General features: G+C 48.4%; 1 protein-coding gene across 1 annotated transcript in view; it reads left to right on the forward strand.

Moving 5' to 3' along the window:
- NECAB2 (N-terminal EF-hand calcium binding protein 2) overlaps nt 1-23683 on the forward strand; it is a 167818-nt gene that overhangs the window by 20005 nt on the left and 124130 nt on the right. Inside the window, exon 2 of the mRNA XM_044433909.1 lies at nt 506-530. Within this exon, the coding sequence (XP_044289844.1) occupies nt 506-530 (25 nt within the window). The remainder of the gene's footprint in view (nt 1-505; nt 531-23683) is intronic.

Below are 23683 nucleotides of genomic sequence, written 5' to 3' on the forward strand. Positions count from 1 at the left end.
CCAGAATCGTGGTTTTCACAGCCCTGGGATGCAACTACCACACAGCTATCTAGAAAGAAGAGCGGATGAGGACCCCTTCCAGCCATCCGGCCACTCTGCGTGGACCAATGGGGAAGAGGCAGGCAACACTGCAACTCGGGTGAATTTCAGGCACTGTGGCTGATGGAAAACATGCTAACAGCAGGAGGATGGAAACCACGATGACTTATGGTCGACTTGACAGGCAGTCAAGTGTTTTCTGGCAAAAACACACACCATGGGAACATACCCAGGGGTGCTTTGTGTGAATGCCGCCATCGTGTCCCCTCTGGCCCTGAGTGAAAGAGCAAAGGGATATAGGAGAAGGCTGACTCCCAGTTCCCCTGGAGCAAGGCCATGCCCCTCCCCGATTAACCACAATTAGACATGCCCATGGCATCGCAGAGCAAATTCTTGTGCTCCATTTTAGAACTGTGATGGCAAAGGCATTATGAAATAGTAAATGTGTGTCTTTCTTTACTTCCAGATCTTCAGACGAGCTGACAAAAACGGTAAGTCTCCTTCCTTATTCATGGAATGCGTGTGTTTGTGTGTGCGTCTATTTAGCACCAGCTGCACTTCTGTCCTTGTGGTTGAGTTGCTTTAGCAGGAAGGGGCACAGCCCCAAGCTCCCGAGGGAGGGCATGGAAAGCCAGGCAGGCTGGGATGAATTCCTGTTCCATCGGGTTTGGAGGAAATGGGTTGTATCTCACAGAGCACCATGAAGGCAGCCGGGGCCAGGTCCAGGGCCCCAGGGCCCCCGATAGAGGGCTACAGGTGGCTTTGAGTCTTCTTCCTCCGTTGCCATTGGGCCGCTAAAGCAGGCGTGGACCCATGAACTGCGTGTGGCCCATTCCCTGCATTAAGCATTGCTATTTATTTATTTAATTCATTATTCTGATGGAATGCAATTGCTTTTAAGAAAGTAGCATCTATAATGGCTTTCAAGCAACAAAGCTCATTTGGAGCACTCTTTATACGCTCTGGACATCATTTTTTTAGTTCTTGGCACTCATTGAGGGGTGCAGTCCCTGGGGGAGTCCAATGGGAAAAATATCCTCAGATCTGTTCCCCCGTGCAGAGGGAGACAGGAGGTGCTCCAATGGAGCAAAGATCAGGGAACCAAGGTCCCATTTAGATGCCAGGAAGCACTTCCTGACATCAGGACCCCAAGGGTGTGGAATGGGCTTCTCCGGGAGGTGGTTGAGGCCCCATCGGTGTGGGTGTCCAAGAACAGGCTGGACATGCACATGGTGGGCATGTTGTGAGCGGAGCTGGCTGGTGCCGGGGGTCAGACTAGATGGCCCGGGAGACCCCTTCTGGCTCGCTCTGTTTCTATGTTTCTATCTCCCAAGGTGGCCCATCCTTGTGTTGAAGGCAGCAGCCCTGCAGATTTTGGGTGCTCCTTTCATCTTTTCCAAATAACTCCAGGCACACACACCATTCAAAGCAGCATTATTTGTTCTTATTGCAACTCTGATGGGCAGCACAGCTGTCCAATCAGATGCCGCTTTGGAGGTGTTTGAGTCACCAAAGCAGCCTTCTTCCATTCCCTATTGGCCAGTGCACATTGTGGCTTAAACGGTGTTCCATCACAGCACGGCTTTCCCTTTGGCACCCAAGAGGAGGCCCTGGGAAAGAGGGAAGGCTCATTCAGTGCTGTCTGTTCCACACTGCTTGAAAGACCCTCTTCAGGAGTCAACGAGTGGATGGAAGAAATTCCAGGCAAGGGACTGTGAGTGTTGCCCAGGAGGAGAAACCAGTCCTGGGGGAGTTCGCAGGCTGCCCTGGAACATGCTATGGTTGGTGCAAAGGGGTGTTTGCAGGATGAGAAATGGAATAGTTGTGTGAACGCTAGGGAACAGAAGTGGGGCACCTTCTCTCCCTGCCTCACGTTTAAAAATAAACCCCAGCTGCATAAATGATTTATGCTTGCATAACGGAAGAGCTGTATATCTCCTTAGATAAAACATCTTAAGCACAGGTAGATGTTTTCTGCTGACCTGCAGCAGCTTCTTCCCCCTCTTAGTCCCCTGTGTGCTAAATTGGAACTGGGCCTCTAAACAGCTCTGCCAAATTGCAGACTACAATTTTCCTGCCCTACAATAGTTGTATCTGTTGAATAGGCACAGCTCGCATTGGCTTTCTAAGTGGATCCATTGCAAGCGTACAAGCAATTCGTTTCTCATATGGCAGCACTCCTACGGGACATCCTACAGGACATGTGGCAGTCTTGAAGCTGTAAAGCTGCAATTCCCATCATCCTCAGCACTGGCAGTGCTGGCTGGGGCTCGTGGGAGCTGGAGTCAACAACATCTTGGTGGCTCTAAATTCTGTGCGCCAAGTTTCCCAGCCCTAGCTTAGAACATGAAACAAGCAAGTTCCAACTGGGCCATCTCATTCATGCTGCTCTCAGCCTCCCCTCTCCAGTATATTTATTTTTAAAAGTTCAAAAAGATGTTTAACTGGAAATAATTCTAGGAAAAAGAAGAAAAATATTCAAGATCACTAAGATTCTCCAAACATTGCCTTGCTGTTCATCTCATGCTGGACAGCAGTAATTGCTGCTCACAAATGGAACTGTGATTTGCACAATTTGTGCAAACAGAGCTGGAATGTGGAATTTGCGCAAACTTCCAAAGTGTGCAAGGATGCCCTTCTCTGAACGGTTTTCTTCCAGCGACACAAGTGGGGGTGATGCAGTGAACAGGCAGAGATTTGTGCAAGAGGCGACTGGGCAAGTTGAGCAAACTGAACACACCGGCAAACGGTGCCTACGGACAGGTGTGCACGCTCGTGCTTGGGGCTTTGAATGGGGTGTGCAAAGTGGGCCAAAACGAAACTCTTGTGTGCCCAACTGGACGGCTACTGTTTTGCACACGTGGGCCCCAGGTCATTATTAGAAAAGAGAGATTTGAGGTGGTGCTGGAGGAGTAGCAAAGGGTCTTGCTCCTCCTTGTCGTTTTTGGAGTGGTCCGTCTTGCAGCTGACCTGCTTGTTCTTCATGTGGATGTGCATTTCGGGTGAAATGGGAATTTTGGAAAACGGCTATCTGCAAATTGGCTATTTTGCTGAGCCCTGTGGGTGCGAAAAAACTGTTTGGGGGTTAGACCCCTCTGCCCCCCCCCCCCCCCAATAAGCTGCTCTCTCTTTTAGCTTCACCACTTGCCTTATGGGAAATGGGGCTTTTATGAATGGCCACACCCGCCATGAGCGCCTTTTTATGAATGGCCCGGTAACCCCACCCACATGACAACCCGTTGGTGCATCACGTGCGACGGTGGTGCACATTCTGTTCGCTGTCCTTTGGACTCTTGCCCTGCCCTCTGTACCGGGCTGCCTTTGCAAGTGGTCCGGAGACGCTGCCAGCGGTGACGGGCCAGCACGGACACCTCACGCCAGCAGGGCCGTCTCAGCGGCATTATGGGCCCCGGGCAACATGGTGTACTGGGCCCCTACGACAGCTACTCACAGGAACAAAAATGTAACAATGAAGGGTTAGCATACACAGATTAGTGTGGGGCCCACGGGCAGGTGCCGCTCAGGCCCATGTGCTCAGACAGCCCTGCACGCCAGTCCTCGGCCAATTGCATTGGCTACTGGTTGAAGTCCAGGCCTGGTCAGCGTGCTGTCGTTAGCACTGAGAGCCCCAGGCAGGTGGGGGAGGGTCAGCCGAAGGAATGCCTCCTGCCCTATGGACCTCCCCAAGCTCTGAGACCATCAGCAGAGGTCCCTCTCAGAGAAGCGCCCCCAAAAGAAGCAAGGAGGGTGGCTGCTAAAAATAAAAATAAAAAGGCTAAGACCTTTCTATTCAAACAATGTTTTAATAATGTTTAATATTTATTGGGTTTTTATTGTGCAGCCAGGGTGTTTCCAGGTTTTTAACTGTATTGTATGGTATTTATTTATTTCTGTGAGCTGTCCCGAGGCTATATAGCAAGGGGACGGCATATGAAAATGTTAAATGAATAAATAAATAAATCTAGAGGAAGGGCCTTCTCAGTTGTGGCATCCCACTTGAGGAATCAGCTCCCCAAACAGGCGTGCCTGGTGCCCACTCTCTGTGCCAGGTGAAACCCTTTTCATTTACCCAATCTTTCAATAGTTAGATTTTAATCCTCATTTTTAGCGTATTTTACTGAACATGAGATTTAGCTGCAATGGTGGTGGGTGGATTATTGCACTATTGTTTTAGCATATCATGGTGTTAATTGCATTGCTGCATTTTTATTATGTATGTTTTATATGACTCAGTGCACTTCTGATTTTGCAAACGGCCCAGGAACCTTTGAGCGGATGGGTGGCGGAGCAGCGTAACGGCCTCAAGGCCTGAGGGCACCCACCAGTCCAGACGTGCTGGGCTTAGGCACCTGGGCACACGCCTTTCTAACACGCCTCCCGGATAAATATTTTTCCTCCTGCAGCTGAGCCGGTACTTCAGTGGCATGGGAGTCTTGTGTGATGATCACTGGAATCTATGCAGCATTGGTTTGGAGTGTGTCGGGTGGCAAAATGGTCTGCTTATTTAAATGGAATGAATGCGGCAGTCAGATTTAAAGAAACGACTCCAGACTTTTCGGTACAGCGTGTTCTAGCTGCCACTGGCCCCCTCTCTCGCACGCTACACTCTGCTCAGATTAGCTCATCTGATTCTGAGGAGGTGGATCAGCAAGGGGGGGGGGGAAAAAAAAAAAAAAAAAAAAAACCCGCCAATGCCGGCTCGGCCCCCCCACCCCCCCCCCCCCCCCCGAATGCAGCTCGTTGCACTTGCTAATCTGCATACGGTTGAAAGTCTCTGTGAGCGTCCTCAGGGACCCTGAGTCTGAAGGGCACCCCTATTTGTGGGAGCAAAGAGAAGGGCTTCTCATTTCATGGAGACAGAAAGGCTTGGAGGAGCAGCAGCACACGTGGCCTTTTGCCTGCTCGCCCGGGGGAGAGGATGCAGCATCGACCATCCAGGCCTCTGAGCCTTGATTTCCTCCAGCACCCATGGGCAGCAGCTTGGTGGGGCAGAGATTCCTGGAGATTCAGGGCTCTAACTGAAAAGTTTGGGGGCCCAGCCCATCCTGCAAGAGCTCCTCTGGACTTCACGAGCTCTTCCAACCTTGGAGTACATTGTGGTCCCCAAAGCAAGGGCGTGGATGCCGCATTTGTTACCTGCTTTCAAGAGCTAACCAGGGATGAATGAGTTTGTCCGTTTCAGTTTTTCAGAGTGTCTCAGTTTTCTGGTCTTGCAGTCAGTTCCTCCCAAGCCATGCAAATTTTTTCTTCTAAGAATTCATTTGGAAGACGTTTTGATCCCTGTCTTTTGGATCTTTCTCCTGATGTGCATTTCTTTGCAGTTTTCCAAGCGATTTTTCTAATATAGGAGATGCTTATCATGATTTTCTGAAAAATGCTTGCACTTTGCAGGCACTTCCCCTTCATCTAACTTCTTGGGAGAGCTTCACTGCAAAATGTGCGGTGCCATGCATCAGAAGGACAGGTGTACTGGCTGGAGGGTGTGACGTTGAGGACGTTCACATCCACATGTGAATGCAATTAGTTCTCGCCTGCCCCTGTTAAGAGCTTCGTACTGTCAAGAGGCACTGAGGAAGTAGTTGTTTTGTTGTTTAGTCACAAAGTTGTACACAACACATCAGGACCCCATGGACAACATTTCTCCAGGCTCTCCTGTCCTCCACCATCCCCCGGAGTCCACTCAAGCTCATGCCAACTGCCGCAGTGACCCCATCCAGCCACCTCATCCTCTGCTGTCCCCTTCTCCTTTTGCCATCTATTGTTCCCAGCATTAGGCTCTTCTCCAGGGAGTCCTTCCTTCTCATTAGGTGGCCAAAGAATTTGAGGTTCATCTTCAGGATCTGGCCTTCTAAAGAGCAGCCAGGGCTGATCTCCTCTAGGACCGACCGGTTTGATCGCCTTGCGGTCCAAGGAAGAGGAAGTAGTACCTGAGGTGCACGGCGTTCTGATGGTGGCCTTAGCTTCAACAGGAGCCCATGCTTACAACATGTGGAGAGTTATGCTGAAGGTTGCCCTGTTGGGGGCAGGGGACGTGTTGCTTCAGTCCAGGGGCCATTCTGCCATGCAGTGTCGCTTCCAACTCTCTGTGTGCTTATAAAGCAGTGACCTGTAAGGAACGATCCCGGACGACAAATTACGGCTGCATTAACATGTAAAGGGCAATGTGCTAAAACAGCGCCAGCCCTGTAAAAGCTTTTACATGTCGTGTTTGTCAGGCTTGCAGAGGTGAGGTCTGGAATGAGGTTCACGGCTGGTTCTGTGCTGAGCTGTTCCTTAACGGCTTCTGCACACAGGCGCCAAAATGAGCTTTGCAAAGTTAGCTTGGTGTGTGGCTGAAGTGCATCCCTGTGCGATGCCTTTTGCATGACATGCTCAGGAGCCACGCTCAAGTGGCAGCACTTATTTATTAGATTTATATCCTGCTTTTTCCCTACAACAAACGCAAAGCAGCTTACATCATTCACCTCCTGCTGCTCTCCATCTTATCCTCACAACAACAGCCCTGTGGGTGGACCAAGACTCACCCAAGTTGACTCCTTGGCTGAGCGGGGACTGGAACCCAGATCACCTGAGTCCAAATCCTGTGCCCTTAACCACTACACCACGCTGGCTCTTGCAAGATGAGTAAAGCTGATTTGTTGCCATTGTGGCTGGAGGTTGCAGGACGGTCCAGGGAGTCTGTTGCAAACGCAGTGGGAAAGGGACTGTCCTGACCCACTGAAGCTGGTCCTTTTCCAGCACCACACTGAAGCCCTGCCATTGCTTATTAAGAATCTGCAGTAGCCAGACAGTTTGGATCATGAGGATTTCACACCACAAAGCAAAACAAAACATAACAGAAGCCTGCTAATCGTCGAGCTGATCGCTAACCAGCTGTAACATCTGCTGTGAAAACTGGAATTTTTCCAGTTTGGGGCGTTGGCACTTCAAATCATGCCATGGAATCGGCAGATGTATGGTAGCAAAGTGCCGGGAGGCCGAGTTTCCATATGAAATAGGAATGGGGTGGTGGGGGATGGAGCAGGGTGAGATGCCCACCAGCGAGTGAGTGATGTTGCTCAAACTTACACAGTCCTGGCTCAGAAATCCAAACCCGAGTGACCTATAATGTTCGCCTGAGATGACTTCCAGTCAGGCTGATGGAACAAGACTGTCAGAGAAACCTGAAATGAATCCAAAAGACTTTGGACTTGTATGAGTTCATCCTGCAAGTTGTTGTTGTTGTTGTTGTTGTTATTATTATTATAACATTTCTATGCCGCCCCTTGCCGAAGCCTCGGGGTGGCTTACAACACAATAAAATACAATGAAATACAATAGCACATAATAAATTACCATTAAATACAAAAATACAAAAAATACACTGAGTTACAAACATAATCATATAAAATTAAAATTATCAGTATAAAATAAGTAAATAAATAATATAGGAGGAGAAAAGAGAAGGAAGAAGAAGTTGCCCTGGCCAGATCATACGTTTTAACAATTAAAATGATGTTTAAATAAAAAGGTCTTTACCTGGCGCTGAAAAACCAGTAACGACGGTGCCAGGTGGACCTCTTTGGGGAGTGAATTCCATAGGTTGGGCGCCACCACAAAGAAAGCCCTCCTCCGAGTACTTACTCTCCTAATTTCTTTCATGGAGGGTTCCCGGAGAAGGGACTCTCCCGCAGATCTCAAGGGGCGGTCGGGCATATACGGACGTAAGCGCTCGTTCAGGTAGCCAGGACCCAAGCCGTTTAGGGCTTTGTAGGTCATAATCAACACCTTGAATTGGGCCCGGGCTTCAATGGTCAGCCAGTGAAGCTGACGGAGGACTGGAGTCCTGTGAGCATAACGCCCCATCCCCGTCAGCAATCTGGCAGCTCTATTTTGCACCAATTGAAGTGTTTGGACCGTCTTCAGGGAAGTTCCAGATGGAAGTTATGGAAGTCAGTAGAAGATATGCTAACACAGAATCTTTTGGAATGGCATACATATCTCCCCAATCTCTCTTCAGCCTTCACTATGTTCACACACACACACAAGTAGAACGTCGTGTGCCAGCTAGTATGACATGCATACTGGCTGTTTGTGTATTTTCTGAAGAGGAAAAAAATCCGAGTCTGTCAATGAGCAGATGAGAACACAACAGACTCCTGACAATCTGCAAAGCACACACAGAACAGATAAAACAAAAGTAATACATCCCTATATGAAACTGAATATTCTTCTCCAGTTTTCTTCTGATGCAGATAAGACATTGGCTCCTTCCTCCCAGCTGCCGAGGCACTTATCTTTCTGCTCCAGCGTACACAACTCAAGCTCAAGTAGCCAAAGACAGTAGAAAAAAAAAGGGGGGGGGCATGTTTCCCAGGGACCAAATTCTTATAGTGTATTTCTAGTTTCTGTTTCCCTGCTTCTGATTAATAGCATTTCTCAGGCCTATTTTTTCCAGGGCAGGAATTTGTCATATTTAACCATTTAAACCACCATGTTGTAAATAAGCCAACACACATTAAGTTCTCAGATTCCTAAAGCTGACCTGTAAGGCATTTGATTAACTGTCTGGGTCATTTAATTTGCACATCAAATACATTTCATAGTTTCTTACTAAAAGGGATTAAAATTCCAATATTAATCTTCTCCCTCATACTATTAAGAATCCTTTATTTGATTTTGTAGCCACAGCTTCCTTGTGGTGGTGTATGGTTTATTGTTTCTCTCAATTTCCTGCTGCTGCTGCAAAGTCCTTCTGCGTTTAGTGCTCTGTGTGAATTACAGTGCGAACGTCTATATGGCTAGTCCAAAGTAATGTGCGTTGAAGTGCGTAGGGTTTGTGTGTCCGTGGACATGCACAAGCTTGTGTGGTTCTGATCCTTGGTCCCTTTGCCCAAATCTTTTTGGACTGCAGCTTCCGTATGTTGGCCAGAGGGTCGAAAGTGTTGCGTCTCATATGGAAACCAATGACTGGGTATGGCTGTTTTGTTACTGAAATAACAAAGCCATTCACGAAAAGAGTCACCATGCAGGACTTCTTCCAGCTTCCATGTGACCCACATGGGATTCTTCCTTCCTCAATGAAACATCAGTTTATTTCTAGACTGATAAACATCAGTGTATTTCTTCTTGCCCCACAGTGCTGTCACGAGCTAGATTTCCCCCGTCACACTTCCCAAACAACAGAGCATTCTTTCGCAGAAGCTCTTTATTCCCCAGTGTGCTTCCAGCAAGCCAACCAGGAGTGAGCCTCCGAGCATGCACAGAGTGGTCCTTTGAACCCTCCTTTGGAATACCCGTGGGACCCCTCCCACTGGGAAGGCCCTTTTGGAGATGGGTGGGCTTCTTCTCTGCCCATCGCCCCTCCGCTTGGTTGGCCCATTTCCTCTGATGTCTTGCCTTGGGGTCAAGCGTTACGCCAGGCTTGACTGGCTGCGGTGGTTCTTCTCCAACACTCCCTCCCTGAAGTTGAACTCGCTTCAGCCTCGGGATGTTTCCTGAGTGTCCGAAATCGGCTCTCACAGCACATTTTGTATGGACAAGGCAGAACTAAGGGCAGGATTCAAGGATGCAGAAAGTCTGAAAAAGTCCACCTTTGCCACAGCTTCGTGTTATTTGCTAAAACAGGTCTGTGCTAGGCCAGAAAAGGAAGATCTTTAAATGGTCCCAGCCATCTTCTTTTTGTCACATACAACTACACAGCCTTGAATATTAGCTTTATAGATAAATCCAATTTGTTTCTATGGTATTTGTGGCAAAGGCAGGGATTAATTAAAACCCAGCTTTCATTAATACAAATATTTGTGGCTGCTTGGAGCCTTTCCTGGAATATAGTTATTGCTCTTACTGAAATTTAAAAGAGCAAGAAGCATCTTTATTGTCCCTCATAACAATCTGGCCTCTTTTCTATTGGAAGCAGAGTTGGTTTATTTCAGGGCTGCTCATGGATTTGGAAAATTAGTACAATGCATCTGTGCTGCTTTTTGCTGAGGCAGTAATGGAACACAAAGAGCACGGCACTGAAATGGAAGGAACTGACAGTGTGTGTGTTCATTTTGGAAGGCAGAGGAAAGATCCACACTGGGGAATATTTTAGTAGTGATCACAGTATATAAAAGGAGGTTGAATTCTAGGATATACTTAATATTTAAATATTTAAATCAATTTTGGTCAGGGAGTCAGTGCCTTAAATACTTTGCAATGGCCAGCTGGCAGCTGAATTAATGATGGAATAATAATGGTGTTCGTGATTCATAAACTCATTTCCTGTGAGAATTTGAATAGATGTACCAAAATCAAATTCTTTCTTGAACTATCTCTGACACCAAGATATTAAAAACATGCATAGTTAAAAATGAGATAATAGTTTTTTTCAATTCAATTTGTTGTGCAATGGGAGGATCAGAAAAAAAACCCATACAGTGGGTTCAACTTATAACACAAACTAAAACTTATTTCCCCTATAGGAATGACAGTGCATGGGATATCCTGGCTTTGGATCCTACTGGGGCCTCTAAATGCAGGAGAAATAGTGTTGTTCCAGAACTGCATTTGTGCTTCTTAAACGGAAATAAGTGTTTCGGTAGAGCAAATCCCCGTAACCTTGTATAGTATTGGACAGTTGGATTGTTGGTTGGCTCCCGCGGACACTCGGTGGTTGAACTACACTCAAGCCCCTGCCTTTAATCACGGAGAGCTGTGACAATATTTATGGAAGCGACACAACCCAGTTTCCACTATGATGAAAATGTGATCTCGTGTCGTACAGAAATGCAGCTGTGGAGAAGCCGGTGGAGTTGGAAGGTTCTGCATGCTGGGAAGGGGCCCTTTTATGCTCAAGTGCCAAGGAGTGGAGGGTTATTTAAACAAAGGGGGGTGGACAGTTCCCCCTGAATCACAGAGAAGGAAATAGGGAAAGAATGGGAGACTGCCTTCTTGCTTACTGTCATTCCCTGGCCTCCCAGAAGGTGAAGAGAGTTACTGCCAAAAGCATTGTTTTTCCCAAGAGAGCGTGCCATTGAAGGCAAACTGAGCAAGTGAGGCCGAAAATAGTTTGATTCAATTCTTAGGCAAGGGAGGGAGGGAGGGAGGGAGGGGTGTATTTGTGGGGAGGAGAGGAAGCAGAAATGCGTTTGTTCCCAGTTCCCCAGACAAGTCAGAAAGAGGAAGAGAGAAGCCCTGGGAGCGAGGCAGAAAAGCAACTGAAAGTTTATCTCCTCCTCTGAGCAGTGGATCTTCTGCTGAGGCTTCAACAGGGCACTTCCTTCAGCCCGCCAGCCCGTGGAAGCCCCTCTTCCTTCCCTCAGGGCAGCATCACTGGGATGTGTGTGGCTGAAATGCAGCATATAAAAAGCTTTTGATATGACTGGACCGAATAAAATTTGGGTGTAAAGGTGGGTGAGGAGGATGCTTTGAGCCAGGCTGCAAAATTCCTGCAAAATGCCTTATGCAGGAATCCCACCCTCTCAGGCAACAACTAGATACTTGTTTACTTAGCTTGCATTTAAAACATTTTAAATAAAGTAAACGTAGGGCAAGTAGAGAAAAGGGCGGTATTTGCTAACAGTTTAAAACAGGAAGGGAAAGTGAGACAGGCTGCAGTGCACGTATGACCTTCAGCAGGGTCCCGTGGGCAGACCTGGGATGTGCGGAAGTGCTGTGGATGCAGGCTGGAGGTTGTGGCAAGCCGGCTGCCACTGGAGGCAAGCTGGCTGCCCCCATGTGTCTGGGGGAGAAATGGGGGTCTGGAGGCTGGGCAGGAGGGGAAGCGGAAGGGGCTGCTTCCTAGCCAGCCAGCCAGCCAGCCAGGTCTTCAGCCCCCACATGCCTTGCTGCTTGGCTTCCTCTTTTTCTCCCCACTCACAGCCTTGCTGTTTCCCCCCGTGGCCCCTTTCCCTGCTCTTCTCTCCCGTTTGCCCCTTCCTTCCTCTTGCTGCTTTCCCCCCTCCCAGCCTCGCTCCTCACCTTTTCTCGTCCCCTCCAAGGGACCATTGTCCACAGCAAGAGAACTGTGCTTCGTGCTGCTCACGTACCTGGGTTTTAACCGCAGGACGACACAGCTTTGCACAGACTTTGCTTCGCCCGGCCGTCCTGCCCCGGCCACGCGGTCCGGCTGTCCTTGGAGTGTGCCGCCACCTGCTCCCTGCTTACGGGAAGACGCCTTCCGCGCGGGCCCTTGCGGAGGGCTTGAGGGGCTTCTCAGGCTCGCTTTGCCCACTTACCTTTGCTCTGTTTACCGTCTTTCCCCATTGCCCTCTCCTGCAGATCTGAATCTGTTCCCTGCCCCCCCCCCGAAAAGAGAGCGAGGGAAGGGTCTCATCAGGGCAATGCATTGGTTTGTCCCCTCCTCGCTTGGTCTTCTAATGTGTCCGAACTCGAAAGCCCAATTAATCCCCCTTCCGAGATGGGCAAAGCAGCATGAATGTCAGACTTTCCAGACCTCGCTCCGTGATCCGCTCGCCCTCGCACACCCTTTGCTCGCGCGGCATGTGAACGCACGTCTGTGAGCAAGGGCTGGCTGCGAGCCAAGCCCACTGGGGGATCCCAGAGAACGACCTTGGGCTCCAAGACAGAGATCCCCCTTGAGTCCTGATCTTCGGGGTGAGCGTGGACCCTTTGCGGGGAGGCAGAAGGCAAAACCAAACCAAGGAGTGATGCTGTTCGTGGTCACAGAACTCTTGGGGGCAAGGAAATAGAAAACTGGATGGGACGGGAAATGGGATGGCATATAGAAATATAGAAACAGAGCGAGTCAGAAGGGGTCTCCGGGCCATCTAGCCTGACCCCCGGTTCCAGCTGGCTCCAGCCATGACATGCCCACCATGTGCGCGTCCAGCCTATCCTTGAGCACCCGCACCGATGGGGTCTCAACCACCTCCCGGGGAAGCCCATTCCACACCCTCGGGGTCCTAACTGTCAGCAAGTGCTTCCAGGCATCCAAGTTGAGCCTTGGCTCCCTGGGCTTGGCTCCATTGGCGTGTCCCGCCCCCCTGGAGGAAGGCTGATGGGCTGGAGCACAAAACTGGGAACTTTCTGTAGTGCAACATTTTGTTGCAGAGCCCCTTCCAGCTTCTCTTTCTAGTTGCATAATCTTTCGGAGGAAAGGGAATATTGTGGATATTATGGGATGGGGTGGAGGAAACCTCTTTGCCACAGTAGCTTACAACCGAGGCAACACAGAAATTATAGGCACTGCATTGTGATATATTGCTAATATAATTTTAATTGATTTCTTAATGAGCATGACTGTGCAAAATCTGTTCTCTTCTGCTACCTTTCCTGTCGCCTGAGTCCCGCCAACTTTTCACTTTGTCTTGTACCCACAACCTTTCCTGATCCGTTCTCTAACATTTCACTTGATCATCCAAAGGGAAAATCATGTTCCAATTTATCCGCATTTAAAAATAACCCAGGCAGGCCTCAACGAATGACTAATTACATATCTCATTTTATAGAAGCACATTCAGAAAATTGCTTGATTAGACTTTAAGTATGTTAATATTTCATTAGTTTTGTGATTAAGTAGCTTTTTCTAGCAGCAGATAGATTTTGAAATATTTATTCACTGGCAGGGTATTAGAATTTTGGTATGCCAGCTGTAATATGAATTCCATCTGCTAGACTTTGGGTCGGAAACCTTGTTCATCTCACCAGAGATTCTGGGGGGGGGGCACAAGTCCCCTTCTCAATCATATGGGAAGCTCCATTAGGCACCTGAGCTTTTTCCCCAGCCATGTCCTACTCCATGGTAATTGTATTTCCCTCCAACAGGATGTGGTTGGTGGCTAAGAGTGTGGGATGGGGAGTCTGGAGACCTGGGTTCTAGCCGCTGCTCAGCCATGGAGCTCTCAGGGAGATTTTAGGCCAGTCACAGACTCTCAGCCCAACCTACCTCGCAGGGTTGTAGTTGTGGAGATAAGATGGATGGCAGGAGGAAGAGAATGATGCAAGCCACTTTGAGTTCTTTAAAAGAAAAAAAGTAGGATATAAATCTAATAATGAAAAGAAAGCAGAGCACTTTGTTTTAACCTGAAAATGTACAAAACCCAAGGCTCAGTCTAAGCACTGATTTTAACTGCACAAGAATCTGGGGCAGGTCTCCCATTCTCCAATTGCAAGCACCTCCCGGGATTTTTCTGATGGAAACCAATAAAAAGATGACAGTGCATATTCCCATCTTCACAAACTTAGATGCTACTGTCCTTTTTTTTTTTTTAAGGAACTACAAAGAATACACCTAGCTGCACATTAGAATAAACCTTAGAGAAACCTTTGTAATCCACAACTATAGCCTTGCTTTTGCAGGAGCTTATGAAATTGCTTTATTGCCACTGAAAATACTGGTTAGCATTCTAGATTTATTTTAATATTTTTATCCCGACCCTTCTTGGAAGTTCAATATGGCTAAAAAAACAGTACCTTTAAAAACTGCTCACAAGTCAAGAATTGCTAGGAGTGGATGGACATCAATTTGGCTTTCTCCCTTGTTTGTTTAAAGAAAAAACCTCTCACACAAAAGTTTCAAATCCCTTCCACTTCATTGATGAAGAAGTTGATGACCTTCAGTAAGTTCAAATCGAAAATGCACTGAGCAAAATTAGACTCGGACTGTGCGGACCAGAGCACCAAAAGCCACGGGTTGGCTGGATGAACCCTTCTGTTGTGTCTCCCGGATATATTTTCCGTTCCATCCCTAGTCTCACATTCTTGGGGTAACATAGAAACATAGAAACAGAGCGAGTCAGAGGGGGTCTCCCGGGCCATCTAGTCTGACCTCCGGCACTAGCCGGCTCCGCTCACGACATGCCCACCATGTGCACATCGCGTAGTGAAATCCTGCTTTTGTCAGCCAGCAAGGGAAGCCATCTTTTTATGGAGAGAGTCCCATGAAGTCCGTTCTGACTTACAGCTGTGTGCCAATAGCCCTGTTTGTGGGCACAGAAAGGGCCTCGCTGGAGCTTTGCCCAGAAGTGACCTGGGTCTTCTGCATTGAATGGGCCTTCTCTGCCACTGAGCTTAATGCCCCCAGAAAGCTCTTTAGAGGCTAGACTTGAGCTGAGCCCTGGAAGTTCACCTCCAGCATTGCATTAGTTAAATTTTAATCAACAGCTCCAATTTAAGGTATAACCTTTTCTTGAAGGGCTTTCCAGCTGCATGTGTTGAACAAGGTGGGCCAAAGGGAAAAGACAACCTTCCAGGACCCTCTTCCTGCATGCAGGGGCCTCCTGAGGGTCTACGTGGTGCCCAATTCCTTATCATATCCTTATCGTAAGACATTTTATTCTCTCAAGGTTGATCATCCTCAGTACCTCTGCTATCATGCTGTCTTTTCCTCTTTTTCTTTATATCTTTGTGCAGTCTCTGCTGCTCTGAATTGATTGTGGGTTTTTTTTTCTGTACTGCAACATTTTGTTGCAGAGCCAGCAAAGGGCCAAGGTAAGATTTTGAAAGCATGAACTAATTTAACTTTCCGCCATCCAATCCCACAAAGCCATACAGGACTGGAGGGGCTGCTGTGAGAATGAGAGGTGGGCAAGACCATTTCCAGAAGCAGAGTTCACCCAACATAAATCTAGATTCCACCCCTCAATTCTGAAAACTAATCTGAAAAGTTTACATTTGGTTTCAGCTCTTGTTTGGACATTGATTTAATCGAGCTGCATTAAGTATGAGGTTTCTGTGCCTAATAGAAAAGTATGTTGCATGAAATGTGTGGAAAGAAAGAGCGTTTTGAAGTGCTGCCCAGAGCTTCTGCCTTCCCCAGGGACAACTGTCAGTTTCTGCATTTACTTGCTCATGATTGTAGGCATATCTCTCTCTGAAGGGACTGCAGCTGGGGCATCCTCTTTTGTAGCAAAGAATATGCAGATGAAAGTTTAATGCCTTTGGATTCCTGATCTCACCATATGCGGCTTGATAGTTTCCCCCCTGATTGCTATATGCTGCATGGACTTCTTTTTTAAAAAGAGGAGGGTAAAAAAGCAAGAACCAAAGTAAAATCTGCATTTCACTTGTTCATAGGACAAGCCACCCACTCAGTGGAGGAGCACTATCTCTTCACGAGGCCACGTGGCCTCTTTTGTGGAGGGAAGTCCTCTATTTGAAGAGCTGCCAGAGGACTGCCCTTTGCCTTGAAGGTGTCCTCTCCAGTCCAGGTTCATAAAAAAACAAGAAGGAAGAGCGGGCCTTGAGGCTGCATGCCCAGCTGCACCTGAGCAAGCTCCGCGTTCCCTTTGGTTACAGTCCTTCAGCTCCTGCTGGGAATGCCTCTGTTCCATCTGGCATCACACCCCTCCACCCACCATCTGCTGTCATGTGGGAAGCATCTGAGGAGAGAAGCAAATGTAGAGGCGGGCAACACCAGAAACCTGCTCCCACTCCGGCTGGATTCTCCATGGCTGGGGAATTCTGGAGTTGTAGGGCTTTCTCTGCCTAGACTAGCCTAGCCTAGCCTTAGACCCACACCCTGAGGGAGGCAGCTGCATTACCTTGCATCAGGATCTGGGCAGCTCTGGTGGCCAGGACCAGAACCACCACCACGGTATTTGCAGCTTCGGTCCCAGGCCCTGCTGGAGCTCTTGTTCTACTGAGGAGCACCAGTTGGGAGTCCTGGCGGAAGAGCTATAGAAGGGCCAGCTCTTCCCTCAAGAACTAGTCTCAGCAACGCAGGTCCTGCTGTAGCTGCAGTGCTTGCGCCTTGTCTGACCGCTCCTGCTCCTGCTCCCACATCTTGTCCCATCTCCTGCCCTGCTGTGTTGCCTCAGCAGCACAGGTCCTCCTGCTCCTTGTCGACTGCTCCTGCTCCTGCATCTTGGCGTGTCTCCTGCCCTGCTGTGTTGCCTCAGCCTTGCCTGTGTGCTGCCCTGCCTGCATCCTGCCTAACGGCTCCTGCTCCCGGGCCCCGCCTTTCCCCGCTGCCTCGCTCTTGTGCCTGCCCCTTGCCCGCCCTCGACCCTGCCTCGCTGTGTCGCCCCAGTAACGGAGGGCTCCCTGCCAGCCGGGCTCCAGCTCCTGCCTCTGCCAGGCCCTCCTGCAACTGCTTCTTGCCGTCTCGTGTCTCCCGCCCTGTTACCCTGTCCAAGGGACCTGCGCCTCTGCCTGTCCTCCTGGCTCTCAGCCCTGGGCTTGTTCCTGGCCCCGTCCTCCTCCTGCCCTCAAGCACCCTTCCGCTTCCTGGCCTCAGCCTGACTTCCAGGACCCTGGTTTGGACAACGGTTCGTGATCTTGGCCTCTATCGTGACCATGATTTGGCTGTTCCATGAAACCCTGCTTTTGGACCCCTCCCTTGCCTGCAGTTCTGCTGCCCTGCCCCAGGGCCCCTGTTGCTCTTGCCCCACCTTGTCTCTGACCACCCACATCCCGGCCCTGGACCCTGACATCTTGCTCCTGATAACTTCCTCAGGATGCAACAGGAATCTTGCTTTGCCCGAGCATACACCAATATATTTTTTACATATTTGAGAGGAAACCTTTGATTTTACAGAAGCCAATATTGAGTCAGATGAGTTTTTCCTTCTTTCTAGACATAGTTCCGGGCATTGTCTATGCTAACTACAAAGCAAATGGTTAAACTCAACAAGTTTCATGCAGGGCTAGAGACAAATCTATACAAGAGACGCCGCTGCCATGCAGCCTGGGTCTAGTCGACGTATTGATTTGGCTCCCAAGCAACCAGGACTGTCTCTAGTAAATGCCCCCATTAAAAAGAAGGGTGGGGGAGCAGGATGGATTATGGCAATGGCTGGAATTAGGAACTTCACAGAAGAGATTTGCAGTTCTCTGTGTTTGGCTCTGTGGCTGAACAAGAGCATGGAAAGCATGGGATTGAAACCCAGCTATTTTGATCCCGAAGACTGCCTTTTTCAAACACTCTTGCCTGGCTTTGAAGTACACCAATTAGAGTCTGATCTCCAGCATTAACCCAGAACAGCTGCCTCTCTTTCTCTGCAGGCTGAGACGTGCCTTTTCTTTCCAAATCCTCATTAGCTGCTGTGGGTGTGAATGAGACCTTGTTGTGGCTGGGGAATTTAATGGCCCTGGCATGGTTTATGGAGACCAGGAAAAGTGGGGAGCAGTGTCTCCCCCCAGTCTCCCACTCCTCATCAGAGGCTTTGAAAAATGGCTTGATTAGCAGAATATGACTTATTAAAGAAATCTCTTTCTGAAACAGTGGGAAAGGGCTGCTGAACACGTCTGAAATGCTTAATTGGCTTTAGCCGAGGTGACCTTGCTATCCTTGGGGACTAGCAGCGTGCAAAGGGCAGTATGAAACATTTATGGAGCTGCTATGTCATTTAAGATCACAGGGAAGTCATTGCCAGGCAGTGGAATAAACTGGTGGCTCTTGAACAGAAGCGACATGGAAATATAAGGTACGTCTCCAACCGGTTCAGCAAAGCCATCTAAAGCAAACAGGTGAATCTCCCCCTTACAAAGATCCTCCGTTTTTTACTTGTATTCTGCCTGAGATTTGAAAACTGAGCTATCCCCATTAAAATGCAATGAAAGCTATTTCCACTAAAACAATTAACCATGGTTTTGGCATGGCCATTCCACCCTCAGACCACTTTTTGTGGATTTTCCATAAGATTTATGAAGACCTTTACTTTTTCTCCTGCACCAACTCTTCCAAAATGGACCCAGTTTTCTGGCTGGCGTCAGGAGTCACCCTTCTGACAAACCCGGGAAGCATTTCTCTTGCAGTCAGTTGCTGATTTGCTTTTCGTGACACCCCTGCCGAGCCAAGTCGGGCTAGCAGTGGAGCATCACCTTGCGGTCCAGCTCATTCTGTGGTCCCTGATTGGCTGGAATCACCCATCTTACTTCTCCGGGAAAGAACTAGTAGTCACCGGGGAGGTTGAAGCAGCTGCTTCCACACCTGCCAAGGTAAACCATGGCACCAAACCCGGGCAGATATGCACACAACTTGTTTTCTAATGTCCCATCAAATGGAGATTGGAGAATATTTTGAGCAGGCTAAGTTCTGCTTAGCTAGCTTTAAAACCTTGACAAAAAAAAGCAACAAGACCAGAAGGATGATGAGGACTTCTATAATTTGTAAAAAGCCACTGAACAGCTTCAGTCCCTTTTTTCAAATTTTGGTTGAGAGAACCTGGGTCCTTAGCCCTGAGTTCTTAGCCCAGTGATGTAATTGTTGCCTCCAAGGGAGGAGGGGAACTCACACTCCAGAAAGGGGTGGGCGAATAGGAAAGGGAGCGGTGACCTATTACCTGCTCCTCATTAATCCACTTGAATAAGCAATTGGGTAACTTACAGGTGTACCCAGATCACAGGTGACATTATCAAGGACCAAGAATGCCCTGCTCCAGGTGGAAGCAGCAGGCTGCATAAGGGTGTGAGTGGAGACCAGCTGGGACACAGCAGTTCTCTGGTCACACCGTGGCCAAACCACAAACAGGACAGGAATGCAACGTGCCACGCAAGTTCCAACTGTCAGTCAGATGTTGCTTGAAGGCCCCTCAGGAACTGGGCCTTGCTCTTGAGGAGGCCTTTGCTCTCCATGCGTCCTCCTTCACCTGGCCACCATGAGCTCGGCTCTTAGGGCAGCCATGCTCCTGGGGCCAGGTGGAGAGTCGGCCTCCCCCTGCCTTAGTGGCTGAGCTCCTTACCTCCTGAGGAGGTGGCTCGAAAAGCATCACCCCCTGGAGCCCAGGACCATCTTGGATCTCTGAAGCATCTGCCTCTCCCTCCGATGAGGACTCACCCAGGGGAATCAGACTCAGGGAGAGAAAGAGCATCCGTCTTCCATTCTGAATGCTCACAGCATGTTCCCTGTGTGTTGAAGGCAGCACAAATTCATACAAGGGTTAACCTGCAGGGCACTTTCTTCTCTAAGTGATGAGTCAGGGAGAACGCCGGGGAAGCATCCCACATGGCCCCTCCCCTTCCAGCGTCACACACAGATTTCTAATTGCAGGTTTTGCACAAATCCTGTACTCTTAATTACTCTTTAGGGGCAGGCGCCTCAAACGGGAGTGTACTGAAGCTTATTGGCCCATTGTTCACACAAATCGATTAATGCATATATTTCAGGCAACACAATTATGCATATGAGTAATTTGCCATGAAAAGGCTGGCCTGCTCCCATGCAGTTTTGGAACAGGTGCCCTGCTTCCTCGTGGTTGGCGTGGGGATCATCCGAAGGGAAAGTGTGGGGCATGAGACTTCTTGTCACGCAGGACAGCTCTCGGTGAGCAACTGCCGGTTGGCCTGGAGTCTTGGAGCTCCTCCGAGCTCCGGGCAGGTGTGCAGCCAGTGTTTCTCCAGTCATCTCCAATCTGCCATAGAGGAGTCTTTTCCCCACCGCCTCCGGAGGTCCCTGGCAACCTGCTGCTTGGGTCTTGTGGAGAGATGGGAAGATTTGGGTCCCTCAGTGGGAGGCGAGATCTCCGCAGCCCAGGTGGGCAAATTCCTTAAGCCATACCAAACCTGTTGGCCAGAGAAGTAAAAGTTCTCTTATGGACTAGTAAGATTCAGCTCCACAGACCAGACTTGGGTCAATAATTAGCTTGCTGAGCGCTCCACGGAATTATGATAAAGACCAAACTCTTATTTCTAGCTTACTTCGCCTGTCCTAAATATTGCTGAAATTGTCACAATGACAGATATTAGACTCATTCTAATTTGGTGCGCAAAAAAGGCCCTCTGGCCACACATGCCTGCATATTGTTCTTCTGTAAAGACTTTTTTGTAAGTTATGTGTTATGCATTATAACAGGGACACAATTTTTCATTCCGGGGCCCAAGCAAGCCGCTGGAGGAGGATGCCCAAGTCTCTCCCCACTCCCCAAGAGATAACAACGGAATCCCCCTTTGCACCCTGCATCAGAGGGTGAGCAGTTCTGAAAGGGGCTTCGGGTTGCGCACTTGCTCCCTTGAGATCACTTGGCCTGTCAGCTTGGCCCACGGACTCTAATCAGTGCTCCAAACTAAAACTGGTCCCCATCTTATAAGATGGAATGTGTTGACTGTCTTGCATCTTTTTTATAGCTAAATCGGGTAGAAAAATATGGGAATATAAATTAATTGTCAGCAATAATTTTTTTTTACCCCATAAACCTAGCTGGAGAAGGAGGGAGCTAAACAAATAGCCATAAATGGCAATGCTAAATTAGGAATTTAGCTCTAATGGTGCGACTTTGTCTTGCATTCAGTTTTGCTGGCCCAGGAGAAAACATCCAAGTGGAAGATCGACCTTTCCCCCCCCAGATTTTGGCAGATCCATTTGCAATGCCTTGCTTCAGTAGAATTAGGAATTGTTCATTACCTGCTAACATGCTGAATACCTTCATGTGTATATATTTTTCCACTGTATCATAGCTTTTTATAGTCTCATAAATAGTTCTACCATATAATATTGATACAGAAAAGGTTATTCCTATGTCTACCAGGTATTGCTCCCAGAATTTCATGGTCCCCTACCTTTTATCCTCACAAGAACCCTGCGAGGTAGGCTACACTGAGCGCTCATGCCTGCCCAGGGTCATCAGGTTTTGTGGATGTTTGATCTGGGACTCCGCAGCTCTAGCTCAGCAATCTACCCGAGGCGCCATTTGAAGTTTGAGCATTCACTTTATTCAAGTTTTCTCCTTAAAAGGCCTGCAGGATTGGCCTTTGGACAGCAGAGATATAGAATAATCATAATTGGAGCACCTTATGCTTTTGTCTCAGAAGAATAGGAGGAAAAAAGCAGAATTCTCTTCTAAGCTGTGGCTGATACATAATTGCCAGTGCAACCATTCAAATGAATAACCTAATAATAACCTAATAAGCTCATAATAAATTAGTAAGATTATACCAGCATTTAGCTATCTGGATTCAGTGGACTCGACCCAGCCATTCTGGGCTGATTCTTCTTCTAACTCTGCAAAATTACTTGGGGAATCCTCTAAGAAAAGTTTACCTGGTTGTTGTTTAATCTGACTTGGCCATACCATGTGGCTTTAATTGTAGCTAGTCATAAGGGGTATTTCTTTTTCTTTTTCGCATTTGCTTCATTTCTGGACTGTGCAGTTAGCCAAGGATTTTAGGGAACCATCTTACCGCCCCTGGGCAGCAACTGTTTCAGCACCATGTAGTTCAGAGGCCTAGATGTGATGCCAGAGAAAGTGACCCAAACCTGAGCTGGGAGTTGGAGCTTCCCTCCTTTCCCCCGCTCCTGTCACAAAGGGGAGGGAACAACCCAGCTGGTTGCTCCCCAAGCTCAGGAGAGTGACCTCGAGGAGGACAATAAGAGCATTTTGAGCAGGTGGGGAAGGGCAGGGACTGCTGAAGTCAAGGTACAGGCTGTCCTGAAACAACGGAACTTCTCTGCCTCTGAGATGCTCCATCCAGGTGAGAGAAGTTCATATACTGGAAATTGCAGGATAGAAGGCCAGGAAGGAGAGGGCTGCCTCTGCCCCTGTTTCTGCACAGGGTGCTCATAAGTCTGAGGTTGGGGACTGGTGGAAACGCACCGTTACTGGTTTGAATGCACCACTGTACATTGCTCTGGATTCCATTTCTTCCAAGGCAGACAAGAGAGACATCGAAACAGAAGCAGAGCGAGTCAGAAGGGGCCTCCCGGGCCGTCTGGTCTGACCCCCGGCCCCAGCTGGCTCCACTCACGACATGCCCACCTTGGACACCCTCCCCTACGGGGCCTCAACCACCTCCCGAGGAAGCCCATTCCATGCCCTCGGGGTCCTAACTGCCAGGAAGCACCCATCGCTGAAATACATTATGAACATTCAGAATGTCCTGGCTTAGCATGTGGCAATTCAAGGCAAAGCATTTTCCCTAATTGTGGACCATAGTTCTGTATCAGTGCAATTACCCCAATGGCCCTTTACCTGCCGCGGAGGGCTGGCCCCTTTGATACTGCAGCCTTAGCAGTCAACCTTCCCCAGTCAGGTGCTTTCCCAGTGTGTTGGACTAAATCACCCATCTTGCCCACCCAGCTTGTTAAGGATGATGAGAGTTGTAATCCAGCGCATGGAGAGAACATCAGGTTGGAGGAGTCTGTAAAAAATCCGTGAGAACATGGAAAGATGACAGATGTGAAGGTATATGTGAAATAATGGTGGATGATAGGCTGCGTGGTTTTGATGTGAAGGGGTTTCTTGGCTTTTAATATCTGTTTGTGATGGCTGAATGAGGAGCTTGGCGTTCAGTAGGTCAACCAAGGGAAAGGGAGAAATGAAGAGGTCGTTTTGACAAGGCATGTCCATGCCTTGTTAGGGGCTGCCTGTCAAAGTGCTCTCTAATTGGCCCACGTTCAAAAGTGATTTGGTAACAGATGCCAGAAAGAAAGGTAGCAAGGGAAATAGTCAAATGTAACAACTAGGATGAAATAGAAACAGTGAGAAATTAATTCGGTTCACTTTTTAATTTAAAATGAACTTACCCAATTTGCATTTTCAGACCACTATGCAAGCTGAAGCTCAGTCATCCTCCAAAATTCATACCTCTCTGAATTTTGCAATTTTCTGCATTGCAATAAAAATGTACACAAAGGCATACACATTACAGGAAATAACATTTCAAAATGCATTATATTTGTAAACTTGCCGGCAGAAATGTATATGGCAAAAGTACATGTATGGGGAGAGATGTACACACAAGCAGTTTGCATGAAAATTGTCTCAAAGTTTGGGATGAACCAAAC

The sequence above is a fragment of the Varanus komodoensis genome, unplaced genomic scaffold (assembly GCF_004798865.1).
Source record: "Varanus komodoensis strain SLA01 unplaced genomic scaffold, ASM479886v1 scaffold27, whole genome shotgun sequence".
Lineage (NCBI taxonomy): Eukaryota > Metazoa > Chordata > Lepidosauria > Squamata > Varanidae > Varanus > Varanus komodoensis.